The sequence below is a fragment of the Microtus ochrogaster genome, chromosome 5 (assembly GCF_000317375.1).
Source record: "Microtus ochrogaster isolate Prairie Vole_2 chromosome 5, MicOch1.0, whole genome shotgun sequence".
In the NCBI taxonomy this organism is placed as follows: domain Eukaryota; kingdom Metazoa; phylum Chordata; class Mammalia; order Rodentia; family Cricetidae; genus Microtus; species Microtus ochrogaster.
In genome coordinates, this window is record NC_022012.1 from 30,517,540 (window position 1) to 30,534,521 (window position 16,982).

The 16,982-nt window shown below is 45.1% G+C and overlaps 1 protein-coding gene across 5 annotated transcripts in view; it reads right to left on the bottom strand.

Moving 5' to 3' along the window:
- Pknox2 (PBX/knotted 1 homeobox 2) overlaps positions 1–16,982 on the bottom strand; it is a 268,228-nt gene that overhangs the window by 26,141 nt on the left and 225,105 nt on the right. For all 5 annotated transcript variants that reach the window (XM_026779163.1, XM_026779165.1, XM_013346330.2 and 2 more), the window contains one exon: positions 4,793–4,981. In XM_026779163.1, coding sequence (XP_026634964.1) covers positions 4,793–4,981 — 189 coding nt within the window. The remainder of the gene's footprint in view (positions 1–4,792; positions 4,982–16,982) is intronic.

Genomic DNA, 16,982 nt, shown 5'->3' on the forward strand with positions numbered 1-16,982 from the left:
GGGTTCTCACAGGACCTAATGCAGTGCACATGTAGACACCGGGTTCTCACAGGACCTAATGCAGTGCACACAGTAAGCATCCCCAAATGACTGGAAACTGCATGAGAACCATGCCAGGTGTGCCTATACTTGAGCTGACTCTACTTCTCCAAAGACAGAGAAGGATGACCTTCAGATTAAATTAGCCCTTAGTGAGGCGAGAGTTGGTTCTCTCTGGTAGGATGGTTTAGTTAGTATTCTCTAAGGACAGGAGAACCCAGCAGAGCCAAGCCTACAGTGTGTTAGTGGGGATGCCGCCCCTGCAGGATGCCTGGGATGTTACTTTGGAGCAGGACAGTGTAGCTTTCTGGGGAGGGGGAAACAGCTAAGTGTACCGAGCTAGTTGAAACCCTTGAAACTGTTTCCCACCTCTGTGTGGTGGAATCAGTATTCCCCCATCCCCACCTTTGTCTCACTCACTCGGAGAAAAGGGACAAACAGAAAAGAAAGACCAAGCTGGGAATAGGCCAGACCCCACAGGGTGAGTGAAAGGCACAACGTGCCATCTGGGAATGGGACTGTCAATTGGAACACAAAAATGTCTCCAACTTTGCCACACAAGGCATTGTGATCAGCTCTCAGGGAAAACCATGAGCCAGCAGTTTGCGACAAAGCTGGCAGGTAGCTGGGATATTGAGCTGTAGGATCATGTTCCGGAGGGGCAACACCCCTCCTCAGGTCAGGCTGGCACTTGGGGCAGCTATTTCAGGCTGGAGGGGATTAAGGCTGGAGCATGACAAATGAGCATATTCACACACACAACACAGACACACACAGACAGACAGACACACACACACACACACACACACACACACACACACTTCCCAACCTCTCGGTTTCTTCTCCCATGCTGGTTCCTAAGATCTGCCTCTTACATCGACTCTGGTCCTCTTCCTCAGGAAGACACGGGTCTCTTTCTTAAATGAGCTCTTGCAAGACCCCACCCATCCTGGGAGACAGTGACAGAGCCTGATTGGAGGACGACAACAAACCCTATTCACCTTCACCCCTTGTGCCCAGACTGTGTGCTAGCTCAAGTTCATCTAATTCCTCCTAGCTGGACCATCTCCCCTTACCTCTGCCTGGCCTGAAAAGTCACAGGTCACATCCTCAGGAAGCTCAGCATGCGGCAGCAGTACCAAGTCTTGGCAGACGGGACTGGAGCACACCGCCTTTAGCCCCCTGACAACTTTGGAAAAGCAGAGCTTGCTGCGTGTCAGAGAGAAGCCCACCCTTATGAGGGAGAGATGGGCCATCAGCATCCTCCATAGGCTGCTGGGGAGCCCCTAAGCTAAGAGGAGGCTCCTTAGTAGGTTGTTTAAGCCCAGCACCTCAGGGTTATGCTCACTTCCTACCTCTTCTTCCCTCTCCCAAGTGCTTTTTTTTTTCTTTTTTCTTTTTTGGTTTTTTTAAGACAGGGTTTCTCTGTAGCTTTGAAGCCAGTCCTGGAACTAGCTTTTGTAGACCAGCCTGGCCTTGAACTCACTGCCTCTGCTTCCCCGAGTGCTGGGATTAAAGGCGTGTGCCACCACCGCCCGGCCCTCTTCCAAATTCCTGCTTCCCAGCAATTTATTTATTTTTTCTGTTCATGATCTTCATCTTGCTATGGCCGCCATTCCTCTTCCTGTTGTTTTTCGGCCTTGGTCTCATGTTTCCTGCCTTTGCCTCTGTCAGTGTCTCTCTGTCTCATTTTCTTCACTTCTCCTTCCTGAAAACTTTGGCCTCTCCCTGCCTCCCTCCTGAATGATGCTAACCTCTGTTTGTCCTTCTTCCCCCTTTTCTTAGTTTCCCCCCCTCTTCCTTCTCCCTTTGTGGACCCTACTACATTACTTCTTTCAACCAATGCCTATTGGCCCCTGAACACACAGAAGACATCGTGGCCACAGCTGGCATCCTAAGGCAACAATATTGAGAGAACAAATCTATTTCAAGAGGATATTAGCCAGCAGAAAGCACGGGTAGCTGTTTTTAGATCTGTAATAAAGTGATCTGGTGATTTCAGATATATAAAATGCTGTGTCAAGGCAAACGACATGTGCTTTCTAGGAGAGGAAGTGAGAGATGCAGCTTCTCATCTAACATCACATGTGGCATTTGCAGGATTAATGATAGGCTCTCAGGTGCGAGAAGAAAAGGGCTGTCATAGAAGGGGGTGGGTGAGATCTCCATAGGAGAGCAACCTGGTCACAGCCTCTGGGAAAAGGCTGGTTCAGCCTTGTAAAGAATAGGGATTTAGGATGGAAGATGTCCCCTCATCAGGTAGGCATGGAAAAATGGTTGTGGTACCTAGAGCAATGTGGCTCAGGCATGAAAACGGAGGCTAGACCTATGAGGTCTTGAATGTCGGACAGGCAGATGGGAAAACCCTGGTGGCAATCGGGCTCTGTAGACCACACAGGCTTCGGGACGAGAAATCCAGCAGCAGCAATGTAAGCAAAACACAGGTGTGGAGCACAGGTGTGGAGCACAGGTGTGGAGCACAGGTGTGGAGCACAGGTGTGGAGCACAGGTGTGGAGCACAGGTGTGGAGCAGGATGGAGGGATGGCCAAGGAAGACAGGTGGGAAGGAGGCGGTGGCAATCAGAGGAAATGAGGGGAATAATTTGAGTTACACCAACTAGGAATAGCTACGTATCTTTCCCCCTCTGTCTTTGGGTGTCTTTGTTTTACTCAACTGCCTGAGTTTTTCTTTCTCTGGGATCAGAGGCCTTTCTGGAAAGGCTATCCGATGGCTAGTCTCACTCAAGCTCAGAGACACCGAACCTGGGCATGCCCAGAGATCTGGCTTTTGCAGTTCATGGTTCGAACACCTGGATCATCCAAAATCCATGTTCCTTCCTGACAAACTCCACTTCGCTATAAATGCCTGCTTCCTCCAGGCTAGCTTGTCAACCTCAGACAGACCTCCAACCCTGAGGGGCCTCTGTGGCTGCTGAGCCTCCAGCCCCTCTTTCCTGGCCTCTCCATCCCGCTACCTTGGTACACCCCCAACTCCAGCGCTCAAGGTAGAGTCGGAGGACCCAGGAGGGGAAATCCAGGGCCTCTCCAAGGACCTGATTATTTCCAAAGACTTGTGCTAATTTTCTGATATGATCCTCACATCTCTGCGAGGCACTAAATCCTCATTACTTTTCCTGACCGATGCATTCTAATTAGATCAACACTTAAAAAAAATTCACAATAGCCACAGGATGGCTTTCCATCTCATTAACTCCTCACTTATTATTTTCATGAAAATTACTGATAAAAATGTGCATCTCCATTTGGTGAGGCCTCGCAGCCTCCTCAGCTCCTATCTTACATCTCTCCCGTCACCAGGGCTGCGCAGCGTCGCCATGGTAACCCACAATAATAGAAACTAATAAATTACAAACGAGATGCTCGTTGAGCAATTATTGTCCTCTTTTATGCAAGTTTCTTGCTAATTTCGATCATAAGGGAAAGTACAATAAGACTCTGAAGGAATGAGTCTATTTCAAGAGAATATTAGCAAGCAGAAGCCAAGGCTGCTGTTTTTAGATCTGTAATAAAGTGATTTGGTGATTTTAAGCAATACAAGGAGGAAATAAACTTCTTGCCCCATGTCCTTTGTCGTTTTTAGTATCAAGTCCCAGAGAGATCGCAGTGGGGTAAACATGATGCAGTACTGAGTGTACTTGTGGAGGTGTGGGGGGGGTCACAATGTACAAAGTGTGTCCCTCCCCTCACCCCTGTAAACCTGAGTCCTAATCCCTAAAATGAAAATGGCACAGCTTCTTAGGTGTCTTTCATAGTAGCTTCCATTACTCACCCTTAGAACGTTAACCTGCATCCCAGTCCCTGTCTGAGGAGGAGGGCCACTGTGAGCCTCTCAGGGGCACCTGTGTCTGTGCGTGTGCTTTCTGGACTTCAGGAACTCGATGAGAGGGAAACGACCTTGTGAGCCTACATCTAGGTAGATGCCAGCAAGAGTATACAGGAAGAGTTGGGTAGCTTTCTGACTGTAGACCTGGAGAACATATTCTGTCCTAGAGAGAAGTGTTCACTCTTCCCTATAGTGTAGAACAGGCACCATCTCCTCAGAGGAAGGTAGCAGAGGGAATCTTAGAAGGGGATTGGCTAAGGTGTCTTTTACAGGGGCCTCACACCTTAGTGGGACAGAGGTACCAGGGAGAGTAAACAGAGGATGAGCGAGGAGAAGCAGTCCTGCGGAATTTCTTATCTACTAGGTGCGCAGAATTTGGGGGAAGGATCAGCTTCCCTGATATCTTCTTTCAGGAGTGCCAAGAGGCACTTCATGCCCTCCAGAGGAGAATGTTTGCCAGGAGGTCTACCTACCATCCCCAGGTGTCAGTTAGGCAACTATCATTTCTCCTTTACGGACTGGGACCCACCCACTTCTTGGTAAATCCTGATGTAGGGAGTCAGGAATTTCTTTGGATACTGTTTTTTTTTTTTTTTTTTTTGATATGGTCATGCAGATAGGAGTTTATGTTAAAAGACAAAATTAAAAAAAAAAAGCAAAAAAACCTATCCTGGTTAGGTATGGTGGCTAAGGTAGCAGGATCAAGAGTTTGAGATCAGCCTAGGCTACATTCTAAGACCCTGTCACAATCAAGTACAAAATAAGGGCCAGTGCTGTCAGATGGAGGGAGAAAGTGGACCTCCCTGTAAAAGGGTCTGATGATTCAAATTGCTTTGCCCAGGTCGCTGGAGTCCTTCAGACCTTTCTGCATGCCTGGCCGAGGAGCTAAGGCCCATCCCTGTGTGTTACCTGTGAGTGAAGGTTTATGGAGGGCTGGTTGGGGGAGTAGGGGCCCCCGAGGTCATTCCTGAGCAGGTTATCGCTGTGCATCTTGGTTTTGAGGCAGGTGATATAACGGTTGCAAAAGTCTTTGCAGAGTTCATTGACTTTCTCCAACTCTAGCAGGTGGATCCTCAGGACCTGGATTGCCTTCACCATCTGGGGAGAGGAGGAGGAGCTGTAAGCCAGGTGTCTGCGTCACATCCCCGTCCCTCAAGCCCCCGGCCCCAACCTTGGCAGAGGATTGGTGCCCGTCATTGCTGGGGCTCCCATTTCCCACCCACATGGTTTAAACTCGCCAGATGAGCTGTTGTTGACTATTACTCGCTTTTAGCCCACTGCTATCACGGCTGTTCTAGGGCAGTTGTGGTCTTCTGAGAACAGCATTGACCTTAGCAATAGAAGTCCAGGTTCAAGCCCCAGGTTTGCCATAGATTGTCTATGTAACCTTGGACAACCTGCTGAAACTCTCTATGCCCCCCCCCCTTAGTGTCGACTAAATGGGAATGTTATACCCTCTCCAACAACTCCACATGCTGAGATAGCACGGGAGAGGACCATGGCAGCTCTATACAGCTTGAAGTATTAAGCAAAACCAAGAAAGACAGTGGTCAGAATTTTTTTGGAAATGCCCCAGAGGTCAGACATTGTCTATTCTTAAGTTTATATTCCATGAGCTTCATGTGATATGGGCTGTCTTACTCTGATGATGTCTGCTGACGGACTGGATAATTCAGCATGACTTAGCTGGGCCCTGGGGACCAACTGTCTGCTTTCTGTACCATTTTGGTTACTGCACAAGGGCCTCTTCAAATGGTCATCCCTGATCCTATTATGGCTAGAAGCTACCTTGCATTTGAAGTTTTTTTTTTTCTTTGTTGTCATTATTGTTTCTGTTAGGGTTTGTTTCATTTATTTTATTTCATCAATTTTTTAGACAGGGCTTCATGTAGCCCAGGCTAGTCTCTAACTCATTATAAAGCTAAGGATGACTTTGAACTCACAATCCTCCTGCATCTACCTCCCAAACACGAGGATTACAGGCATGTACCACCAAACTCAGCTTGTTGCTCTAATCGTCATAAGAGGAAAATACATGGAAGGTATGGAAAACACAGGACCAAAAAAAAAAAAAAGTCTTTATTTTATTTTAGGGTAATTGTCTTTATCCAATTACCCTAAAAGAAAAGTTTCTGTTTTTCCCCTCATTTATTTTAAACTTTATTTATTTATATGTGTGCATATCTGCTATGGTGCTCATGTAGAGGTCAGAAGACAACGGTGGGAATCAGGTCTCTTCTTCCATTATGTGTGTCCCCAAGATCGAGCTTGAGGTTGTCAGGTTTGACAGCAGGGGGGTCAGCTTGCTGGCCAACATGTATATATATTAACCAATCTCCAATAAACTTAACGCATACAATTTTGCTTTCTGGTGTTCCCTTAGCTCATCAAATATGCTTTTCTAAGTTCCAGAATTGTTTTCTCTATCTCTCTTTTGGACTGTGAGCAGAGAGAAGGCAGGGATAACATCTAATTGGCTCACAGCGTTATCTTATTTACATAAAATAAATATTGAATGGATGAGAATTATTTTCAATTGTCACATATGAGTCCATATGTGTGCTTTATTTAACTAGGTCTCTGTTGCTGGGTACTTATAGTACATTCAAATTTTCAGTTTTATTTAGAAAAAAGTTCCACAATGAGGCTAAAGGACAAAGTAGCTCTAACTCAGTTATAGAACAATAGAACACTCACTTGCCTAAGCATTCATTAGGCCTTTGGTTTGATCTACACACACACACACACACACACACACACACGAGATTATTTTCTAAGTACATAGCTTTGTCTTCCATTTCTGCATTATTTCCTCAGTATGAATTCCTAAGAGTGACAGGAGAAAAATCTACATACATTGCTATGGATCTTGACAAATAAACTCGAATTGCTTCCCAACAGGGGCTTGTTCAAACGGTGTTAGGATAACCAGACATCCATAAACGAGCAGATTAAAAAAAAAAAAACCTGAACCTTAATTTAAACTCCACATCTAATACAGAGATTAATTCAAATGGAGCATGGACCTAAATATAAGACCTCCCACTCCCAAAAAAACACAAAAAACAAAAATTTTTAGAAAAAAGAAAATGGAGTCAGGTGCTGTGGCCCATACCTTTAATCTCACCACTCAGAGACAAAGGCAAGTAGATCACTGAGTTCAAGGCCAATCTATTCTATAGAACAGGTTCCAGGACAGCCAGGGCTACACAGAGAAACCCTGTCTTGAAAAACAAAACAAAAAAGAAAGAAAATAGAAAGTCTTAGTATGTAGGGTTTGGCAAAGAAGTTTTAGACTTGATACCAAAACCATCATCTAGAAATGGAAGATTACATGCTTGCTAAAATTAAAAATGTTTGTTCTTAGAAAGAACTTGCCAGGCATGGTAGTATAAACCTTTAATCCTAGGACTCTGGAGACAAAGGCAGGAAGATCTCTGTGAGTTCAAGACCAGCCTGACTTACACAGGGAGTTCTGTAATAGCCAGGGCTACATAGAAAAACCCTGTCTAAAAACAAACAAAAACAAAACAAAAAAATCATTATCAACCACAACAAAACCTTGTGAAGAAGATGAAAAGACTATGGACTGGGAGAGAATATCTACAGAGCGCATATCTGACAAAGGGCTAGCACCTCGAATATGTAAAGCACTCTTAAAACTAAATGGCAAAATAACAAGCAACCCAATTAGAACAAGGGCAAAAGGCATGATCAGATGTTCTGCTGAAGAGGATATACAGATGGCAAATAAGCACACGGAAAGATGTTCAATGTCATTAGCCATTAGGGAAATGGCAATTGCAACCTTAGCGAAGTATTTCTGCACACATATGCATAGTTACAGCTAGAAACCGGTGGCATGCGAAGAACTGGACTGTGGCTCTCTTGTGCATTGATGGTGGGAATGTGAGGCCACGTAGTCACTGCAAACAGTGACTGCACACAGTGGGACAATTCCTCACAAAATGAAGCATGTTTGTTGCATGTTATGAATGTATTTAATCCCAGTTGAGAGGCAGAGGCAGGCAGTTCAAGGCCAGCATGGGTTATCTAGTGAATTTTAGATTATCTAGGGCTACATAGTGAGAACCTGTCTCAAAAACAAAAACGAAAATGAACAAACAAAACAAAGCAAAACAAAATATCCAAACTAAGCGTGTACTTATTATATGACCCAGCAGCTTGGGGGCATTTACTCCAAAGAAATAGAAATGTACATTCTCTCTCTCTCTCTCTCTCTCTCTCTCTCTCTCTCTCTCTCTCTCACACACACACACACACACACACACACACACACACACACACACACAATGGACAGCTTTATATCATTATATCAAATGGCCTCAAACTAGAAACAGATGAATGGATGGTACATCCATGTCACAGACTACAGATGAATGGATGACATGGTACACCCATGTCACAGACTACAACTTGGCAATAAAAAGGAATTAACTATTAATACACTCAACAACTTGGATGTATCATGGGGAATTATGCTATGAAAGAAAAACCAGTCTTAAAGGGATATATGCTAATAGCACAGTGACATTTGCAGGACATCCTTGAAATGACAAAACTGGAAGACAAAACAGACTAGTCATTGGTGGGATAGAGTGAAGAACCATTCTGTACCTTGACTATAATATGCGTACATGAATCTAGACATGACAAATTCAAATAGAACCTGGCAGACATGTATGCACATACAAGTGAGTGTGTGTAAAATTGACAAAAATATGAATATGGTTGGTGGCTGTGCTCTGATTAAGCAAAAAGGGAATCAGGACCTCTCATACTAATGCTTACAATTGCCTGCAAATTTATGATTATATAAAAATAAAAAAAAAACATGTAGATGGGATTACTGCCTTTCCTTATCTGCTTATGTTGACATGGATAATGTGTGGGTGATTCTAATGCCAACCTCCTAGTTTTTGGTAGCGTTACGATGCCTGGGGACCAGCTCAGACAATACAAACATGAAACAGGGGGCTGAGGTTGGTCAATAGTTGGTAAAGCAGCACTTGCCACAAGCTTGAGCTTGATTGCCAGGTCAGGTTTAGAAATACAAAGAAGAAACTGTCTCCCAGAGAACTTTGACTATGATGAGCAAGGACTGAGCTCTGAGCTCAACTAATTCAGGTTTCTACCAAATTGAAATGAAGGGTCACAGACTGAAGCTTGACACAGGGCTTTTTTTTACAAGGTCTCATCCTACAGATGCCAACTCCATGAGGCGGAGATGATGCACAAGGAGCACACCAAGTTAAAGGGGGGAGTGATGATGCTCGGATAAGTAGTTTGGACCGAAGGGAACTTGAGAAAGACATGTTCGCATCTGCCTTTTCTGCTTGGCTTCAGCCTGGAAGGTCTCATCTTGTGCCTATTAGGATAACCAGCCCAGTGCGTGGTGCACAAGAGATACTGAGGATGGACTGGCAACACTGAAACATGTCTTACTGTATGTCTGCCACTGGTCTAAGTCCATTCTATGCTCTGTCTCATTTATTCTAGCAACCTCCTCTGCAGGCAAGTACTCTTATTGCCCACCCACACTTTATAGTTGAAGAAAATGAAGTCCACAGACAGTTTTTTGTCCCAGTGGCACACAACTGGTAGGCAATATGAAGCCTTATGGCCTTGCCCCTGAGATCAAATTGCTTCTATGGTCTCTTAGGAGTCGGGTATGTTAAAAATGATGGTAATATAAAGGGTATGTGGTTCGGGGGTAGTATAAAGGGTATGTGGGGGCCTGCAAGATAAGGGGATTGTGCAAACACACCAGGACCTATGGTTGCAGCCTCTCTTCTATGGCATCCCTACCACTGGGAGCCGACCTTATTATTTTGGATGGTCTCTATGTTCTTTCAATGTGCTGATTAAGAAGTTCTTCCTTACACAGAACTCAAATCTCTCTTGTCTTACTGTAAAGGGCTTGCTCAGCCTTATGTAGAACCAAGGACATCAAGTGCCTCCAACAGCATAACCTTCCTCATTTAATTTTATCACTGCACTTAGCAAGTCATCTGACTTGAATAAATTGCTCAACTATGTTGAGACAAACCCAATTCCAACATTATCCTTTTTTCTCTTTCCTTTCTTCCCTCTCTCTTCCCATCCTTCCTTCCTTTTCTCTTTCCTTCTTTTTCCTTTTCATCTATTTTCATCTATTTTCACTTCTCATTAGCTATCCTATTCTGCTTAATTTTTGGAGGAGGGAGTGCAGGGTTTACAACCAGGGCCTCTCACATGCTCAGCAAATGATCTATCACAGCTGTGTCCAGTCATAGTCTGCATTTAAAAATCAACATTTTATTTTAAAATAGTCTTATACACACTGTACATGCTTGTATAGATGTATATAAGCATCATCCCCCCAAAACATTTAAGTACATAACCAATATGTATTTATTATACAAAAAAAATGGAAAAACTACAGATAAGTTAAACAGAGTAAAAAGCAAAAATGTATCTATATGCCCCGAATGCTTAGCTCAAATGTAGTCCATGCACAGTGTGTTTTAACTAGTTCTGGTGTGCAGGGGCCAAAAGCAGTCATATCCTGGGGTCTGATAAAGCACAGATGAAGGATTAGTCTTTTATGGGCTAATAGAATTGGTTTAAAGATTTAAGAAGGCAGAGTAAATCATAATGGTTCTCTGAGGCAATGAATATGTAGGACCTCTTCAATATTAGAGAAATAGATGTGCGGTACGGTACATGAGGGCGGGGACTGCACGTAAGGCAGAATGCCTGTGGTGTCCAGAGCCGTGCAAACTGCATGCGAGTCCAGGCTCTCTGCTTGTTCTTTTAGTGCCAGTGGACAGGGTCAAGGTTACACTGAGCCTCAGTCCTCTCATTTGTAAAATAGAGGTAAGGGTCATCCCTAATTCAGAAGATTTATTCAGGGCTAGCAGGTAAAATGTGAACGTATGTGGTAAATCACAAATAACCAGCTACATTTTTTCCCCTTTTGTTTTCTATGTAGCCTAAAGTGATCTGGAACTCTCTATATAGCCAAGGATGGTCTTGAACTTCTGGTCCTCATGCCTCTACTTCCCAAGGGCCCAAATACATGTCAAACAACAAAACAAATCAAAAAGACCTTCTTTGAATAATTTCTCATAGTCCGTTAGCTTTCCTACGGCTACCCTATATTGGACTAGTGGAGGAATAATCCCTGGGGTCCCTCTATATTTGCAGTGAATAAAGTATTTGTCATCCTATACCTCTAACTTTTGCTGTTTTGCCTGTAAGTAAGAATAAAAGGATGATTCATTAAACTTTTTTTTTTTTTTTGAGGGTGGTGGGGAGTTTCGAGACAGGCTTTCTCTGTGTAACAGTTCTGGCTCTCTTGGAACTTGCTTCATAGACCAGACTGGCCTTGAACTCATAGAGATTAAACGTGTGCCCCACCACCGCCTGGCCTATTTACTACTCCAAATCCTTCAGCACATTAACAATGCCCTTTAATTTATTTTTTAAAAAAGACTTTGAGCAGGGCGGTGGTGGCACACATCTTTAATCCCAGCACTCAGGAGGCAGAGGCAGGCGGATCTTTGTGAGTTCAAGACCAGCCTGGTCTACAAGAGCTAGTTCCAGGACAGGCTCCAAAACCACGGAGAAACCCTGACTCGAAAAACCAAAAAAAAAAAAAAAAAAAAAGACTTTGCTTATTTTTGACTATTTGTGTACGTGTGTGCCAGTGTAAGCGTTTGGACAAGTGAGTGCAGGTGCCTCCAGAGACCAAAAGAGGATGCTGGATCCCCAGCAGATGGAACTACAGATGGCTGTGAGCTGCATAGTGGAGGTGCTGGAGCTGAACTCTAGTCCTCTAGAAGAGCAGTGAGTGCCCTTAACTGCTGAGTCATCTCTCCAGCTGGAATGCCACTTAATACTACCATTATGCGTGATGGATGTGTCCTTCATTCCAGTTTCTCAGGTTTTATTCTGTCAGCTTCTATCTCCTCTTTCTGTTCCAAAATAAGAATTCTGCCTCCTTTGAAGATGACCCCTTCAAAATAGCAAATCAAGATGCTATTCTTTTCTGTAGTATTCTGGTATTTTCATGCTTCCCACAGGCCCAGGAAAGTACCCAAGACAGGACAACCTCTTTTCTATAAAGTCACATACTGTGATGTCCTGAATTTATTATTTGTTACCTGGGCATTTTGGAGAAGTGACTTAAGCTTTATGCAACTTAGGTTAATAAAAATATCTACACTTGAACATTGTTGTGAACCTTGAATAAGATTATGTTTGCAAATGTTACTGGCATGTATCATAGGTGTTTAATAATGTCTAGTCTTTGTCCTGATGCCCCTCAACCACCACACGTAGCTTCAAGTTCTTTTCTAAATGGCTGCCTCTCTTGTAGGTCTTGGCCTCTTCATTTTATGATAGTAACTCCTTGTCTCTCAAAACATTTGTATACACACCAGTTTACAATTTGCAAAAGGCTTCTCTCTCCATTATCTTATTCTGAGTCTCTTCACCCCAGGGATGCAGGCAAGATTATCTGTCACTCTGCTAGAGATAAAGGAACAGAGGCTCAGAGATGAGATAGCCTGCTCCCTTCCTTGCCTTGGGGGCAAACTCCTTCCACTTTCTCCTTCTGCAAATTGGGAAGGTGGGTGCTCACGTAGGGAAGAAGACGTTTATAAGCCTGCATTCCTAAATTGTGAGCTGACGTTTCCCATGGGTCACTGGAGCAGACAGAGCTAAACTCAAATGAAGAATTTTTCCCGACTGGGACACCTTGGCTTGGCCATTTGGGAGTGCAGGGTCAATAGGGTGAAAAGGGGAACACGGAAAAAAAGGTGAACGCCAGGGCTAGAGGACTCTCAGACAAGTGGATATTTTATGGAAGCTGTCATGCATGGCAAGTTAAATCACATTTGAGTCATGACTGGCATCTTCACCTGCATGGCATCAGAATTTAGAGAAGCAGTGGGGGGCTGGAGGGCACAGCCTGGGCTTCTCAAGTTGGAGGAACTTCCTTCAAGCTCAACTATGTAACTTCGTGGCTACAGGACACTCGTTCGTGGGTTTCTCTCTCCACTGAATGGGGATAATAGCTGCTCTCTGCCAGGCTCGTGTGGAGACATCAAGGAGGTGGTTTTGGGGACTCAGAGGTTTCTGTCTTCCCCCTGGAGGCCTTGAACAATTCTTAATCTCTGTACTGTAGTTTCCTCTGCTATAAAATAAGTTAATAGCGATTCGCTGATCTCGGGGTGGAACTTGGTGGCAGAGTGCTTGCTGAGCACACACAAGGTCTTGCATTTAACCTTCAACACCACAAAACAAATAGAGAGTGACTATGTTTTCCTGAGAACGGAATGAGATGTGACAGGGAAAATAACAACAAAACAAACAAAAAACAACTAAAGGAAGACCTGACTCTTCTAGAAATGTCAGAAGACATTAGCACTCCCTCCCTCTCTCTCTCCCCGTGTGTGTGTGTGTGTGTGTGTGTGTGTGTGTGTGTGTGTGTGTGTGTAATACCTGAGAATGGAGCTGTGTTTCATGGCTCAGTTCTCTTTTCTATTTTGCCCAGAGTTGCATGATCCTGTGTGTTATTTCACTTCTTAAAAAGGGGACGATGAGACTGGGGAGACGACTCCTTTGGTAAAGTTCTCACTGTACAAGTGTGTGGACTTGAGTTCTAGTCCCAGCACTCACATAGAAATGACAGACGTGGTGGCCTGTGCACACATACACAGGTATTCCCAGCGCTGGGAGGCCAGAGACAGGCGTCTCCCTGGGACTTCTTGGATATCCAGTGAGGGAGAATAAGTGAGCTCCATGCCGTACCAGTGAGAAAGACTCTCTCTCTCTCTCTCTCTCTCTCTCTCTCTCTCTCTCTCTCTCTCTCTCACACACACACACACACACACACACACACACACACGGGGGGGGGGAGAAAGAGAGAAAAGAGTGTTCTGAAGATTGAACCAACTGCCTCCAGCAAATGGGCATAATATTGTTAATATTAATATTAAGCTTTGCGGGTTTGGAATGGAGATTATATAAGATAATAGATGCAAATAGTTTAGGACAGCACCTGGTACCTGTAAGTGCTCTATATAGATGTTAATTATTATCATGGTTGATATTCTATTTCCTTTCCTTTCCCTGGTGGCTGTGAGGTTTGCAGGTCCCTTCTCGGCAGAGAGCCTGGACTGAAGGCTGAGGTGAGTGACTTTCAGAGCAGGTTTGGATGAGGTCTCTGTGGGCCCACAGCTCCGGGCTGGCCCTTCACGAGTCTCTCCTCACTCCTAGATTCCGGCCTCTTCAGAGTGGGCCCAGGGGCCTGGGAGGCTCCATTTTGGAACTGGCTTTGCGGTCAGGCAGCCATAATCTGTCCCTGGAGCCACACCAGAGCCTCATTAAAACGTGCCCCATAAATGTTAAAAAATTTACACATAAAAAAATTCCATGCATGAAACTGAAACCGTACGTTTTACAGCCTTAGTTTGAAATCTTGCATAATATATAAAACCTTGGCCTTGCACCGGGGGCCCGTAAATCAGGTTTTATAAAACAAAAAGCTTTTACCTTTCAAAGGGGTTTGGGGAACTTGCAAATTTTACAAACTTTACCAAGTGCCAGTCAGAGGCTGCTGGGCCCAAGGAGTGGGTCGGATCTGGAGGCCAGGTAAGAAAGAAACCCGGTGTAGGAATTGTAGTCGATCCCAGAGGACTCACGGGGATTCCGGATTAACCACCTGGGAGTGAAAAGCCGCCCCCATGGCACCGAAATGGACGAAGGGAAGGTCCTAGTGGGCGCTCCAGGGAGAGATATTATTGGTGTCATTCTCTTATTTGCGAGCAAGGGCTTTACTGTCACCAGGGAGGGGCGGAGTGCCAGTGGGTGGAGTACAGACTCAGTACTCGAAGGCCAGGGCTCACCTTCGTGGACGTGAGGATCGCTTTGTAGAAAATAACGTGGGAGTGAACTCCTTTCTGAGGTTGCCTTTCTAAACCCCAGTTTTTTTGTAATTACGCTTTTCTCCCAGTAGAGGCGCTGTGGAGCGGCGGCCTTACAGGATTCCCTCCCTCTGTGACTGGGATCCTCTCAGATATTTGGGGCAGCTCTAGGAGAGCTGACTCAGCTGTTTCCATGGAGATTTGTCTGGAAAAGCGGCTCTGGGAGACTGTGAGGAGCAGGGGAGGGTGAGACAGGCGAACAGCTCCGGGAAGGGAAGGAAGAACAGTTAGGGTCTGTCCAAGAGGTGGAGAAAGCAGGAAAGGGTCAGGGAGAGGCTGGAGGAGGGTGTTGGGAGAGAACCTTCTGTAGGGCAAAGATTTGGGGGATCCGAGTGCCCTCCTGACAATCCTGTCTATGAAAGTCAATATTCAAGGGCAAAGGAAAGCTGCCCTCACACACACATATATAAAAAATAAATCTCTCAATTATCTCAGCTCATTTGCTTGGGGTCCCTCATTTTATGTCCCTGCTCGGCTGCGCAGTATATCTGTCCGGAGAAAGAGTTACAGTCCGTTGGACTACGTGTGCGGGGTTGTAAAAAATACAGATGCCAGATTAACTGGCTGTGGCACTCGGCAGCTGATTGAGCTGGTAATAACGGAATCTGACCTTTTTCTAATTTCTAATTATGTGCATCTCGGCTGTGCTGGAGACACGATTCTTGTCCTAATGATGGCTCCTGTGCTTGGCCTCTGCATCTCCTCCTTTTGACACGGGGCTAGGAACCAGCGGCAAAGGGCACCGCTGGATTTCACCCTATCCTACACCGAAAGTTTCAGGATCCAGACCATACCGTGTCTTCGACAGCCAGGACACAGAAAGGCCGAGGATCTGAAACACTACCACAGTGAGATTAATTTTCAGATGCAAAGCATTTTTAAAGGCCAAGTCTATGCGCCATTCATTAATTTCTTACAGTCATGTGAGCTAGGGGCAGTTAGTTGTAGAGATGAGGAAACTGAGCTTCAAAGGAATTCAGTCACCAAGATCACACAGACAATGATGATGCTAGGCTCATTACATGTGTGTGTGCACATGGGTGCAGTGGGCCCAAGTCTACCCCGACTTTGAGAAAGAAAGAGTTGTCTCTTGACTCCATAGCAGCCTGAAGCCCGATTCTGAGGAATTCCTTTCCAAACTGCAGAATCTTCTGATTCCCACTAGCTGAGGAGCAGGGCAGGGCTGAGCCAGCCTTGTCAGCACAGTCCAGCTGGAGGATCAGCACAGTGGAAGCTTTCCTAGACTCTAAGAGGCTGTAGCCAGGGTTCACTGCCCGTTAGGGGAGAGGGAGGGCCAGGGATGAGCAGAGGTAGATTTGGGGTTCTCAATGACTCCACTAATATTCCTGGTGATCAGTAAGTACTTCTCCCATGTCCGAGGTCGGCCCCCATTCTTAAATCATCACAGCACCCCAAAATCCCAAGTCAGGCAGGGTTCTCCTGGTGGCAGCTATCTCAGGCTCTGAACACGGAAAGAAGCAGTGGTGTGAATAATTCATGCTCCCAAATAATACCAAAGTCATTCACCCAGTCTGTATATATACTAAATGTGGGTGTATGTGTCCACAAGTGTACTCGTGCATACTTGTGCCCGGGAGATAAGCATGCACTTTTATTTTCTTTTTATAGCCAGTTTAGCTTCCGGATTCCCTTCTTTTTTGGGGAGTGGATAACAGCTGAACTCTGTAGAAGAGGTTAGCACTACCACCAATCAGTGCGTGCGTGTCTGCCTGCCTCCATGCGTGCATGCATGTGTTGGAGGATGGATTTTCAGAGTTTCCAAATTCACTGTGATAATCTGGACAGTTCACAAACACCAAAAACTCAGGTCCTGTGAGGCCGTGGTGGCTCACACCTGTAATTCCAGCACTTGGGAGGTGAGACAGCTTGAGCTCTGTGAGTTTAAGGCCAGCCTGGTCTGCAAAGGAAGTTCCAGAACAGGGCTGTGACACAGAGAAACCCTGTCATGAAAAACCCAAACCAACTAGCCAAACGAGCAAAACAAAAAACAAAACATCAGGTCCTGAGGTTATTACTTCCAGGAACCACTCGACATGATGGACAGCACACTGGCTCTCAGCACACCCCATGATGGACAGCACACT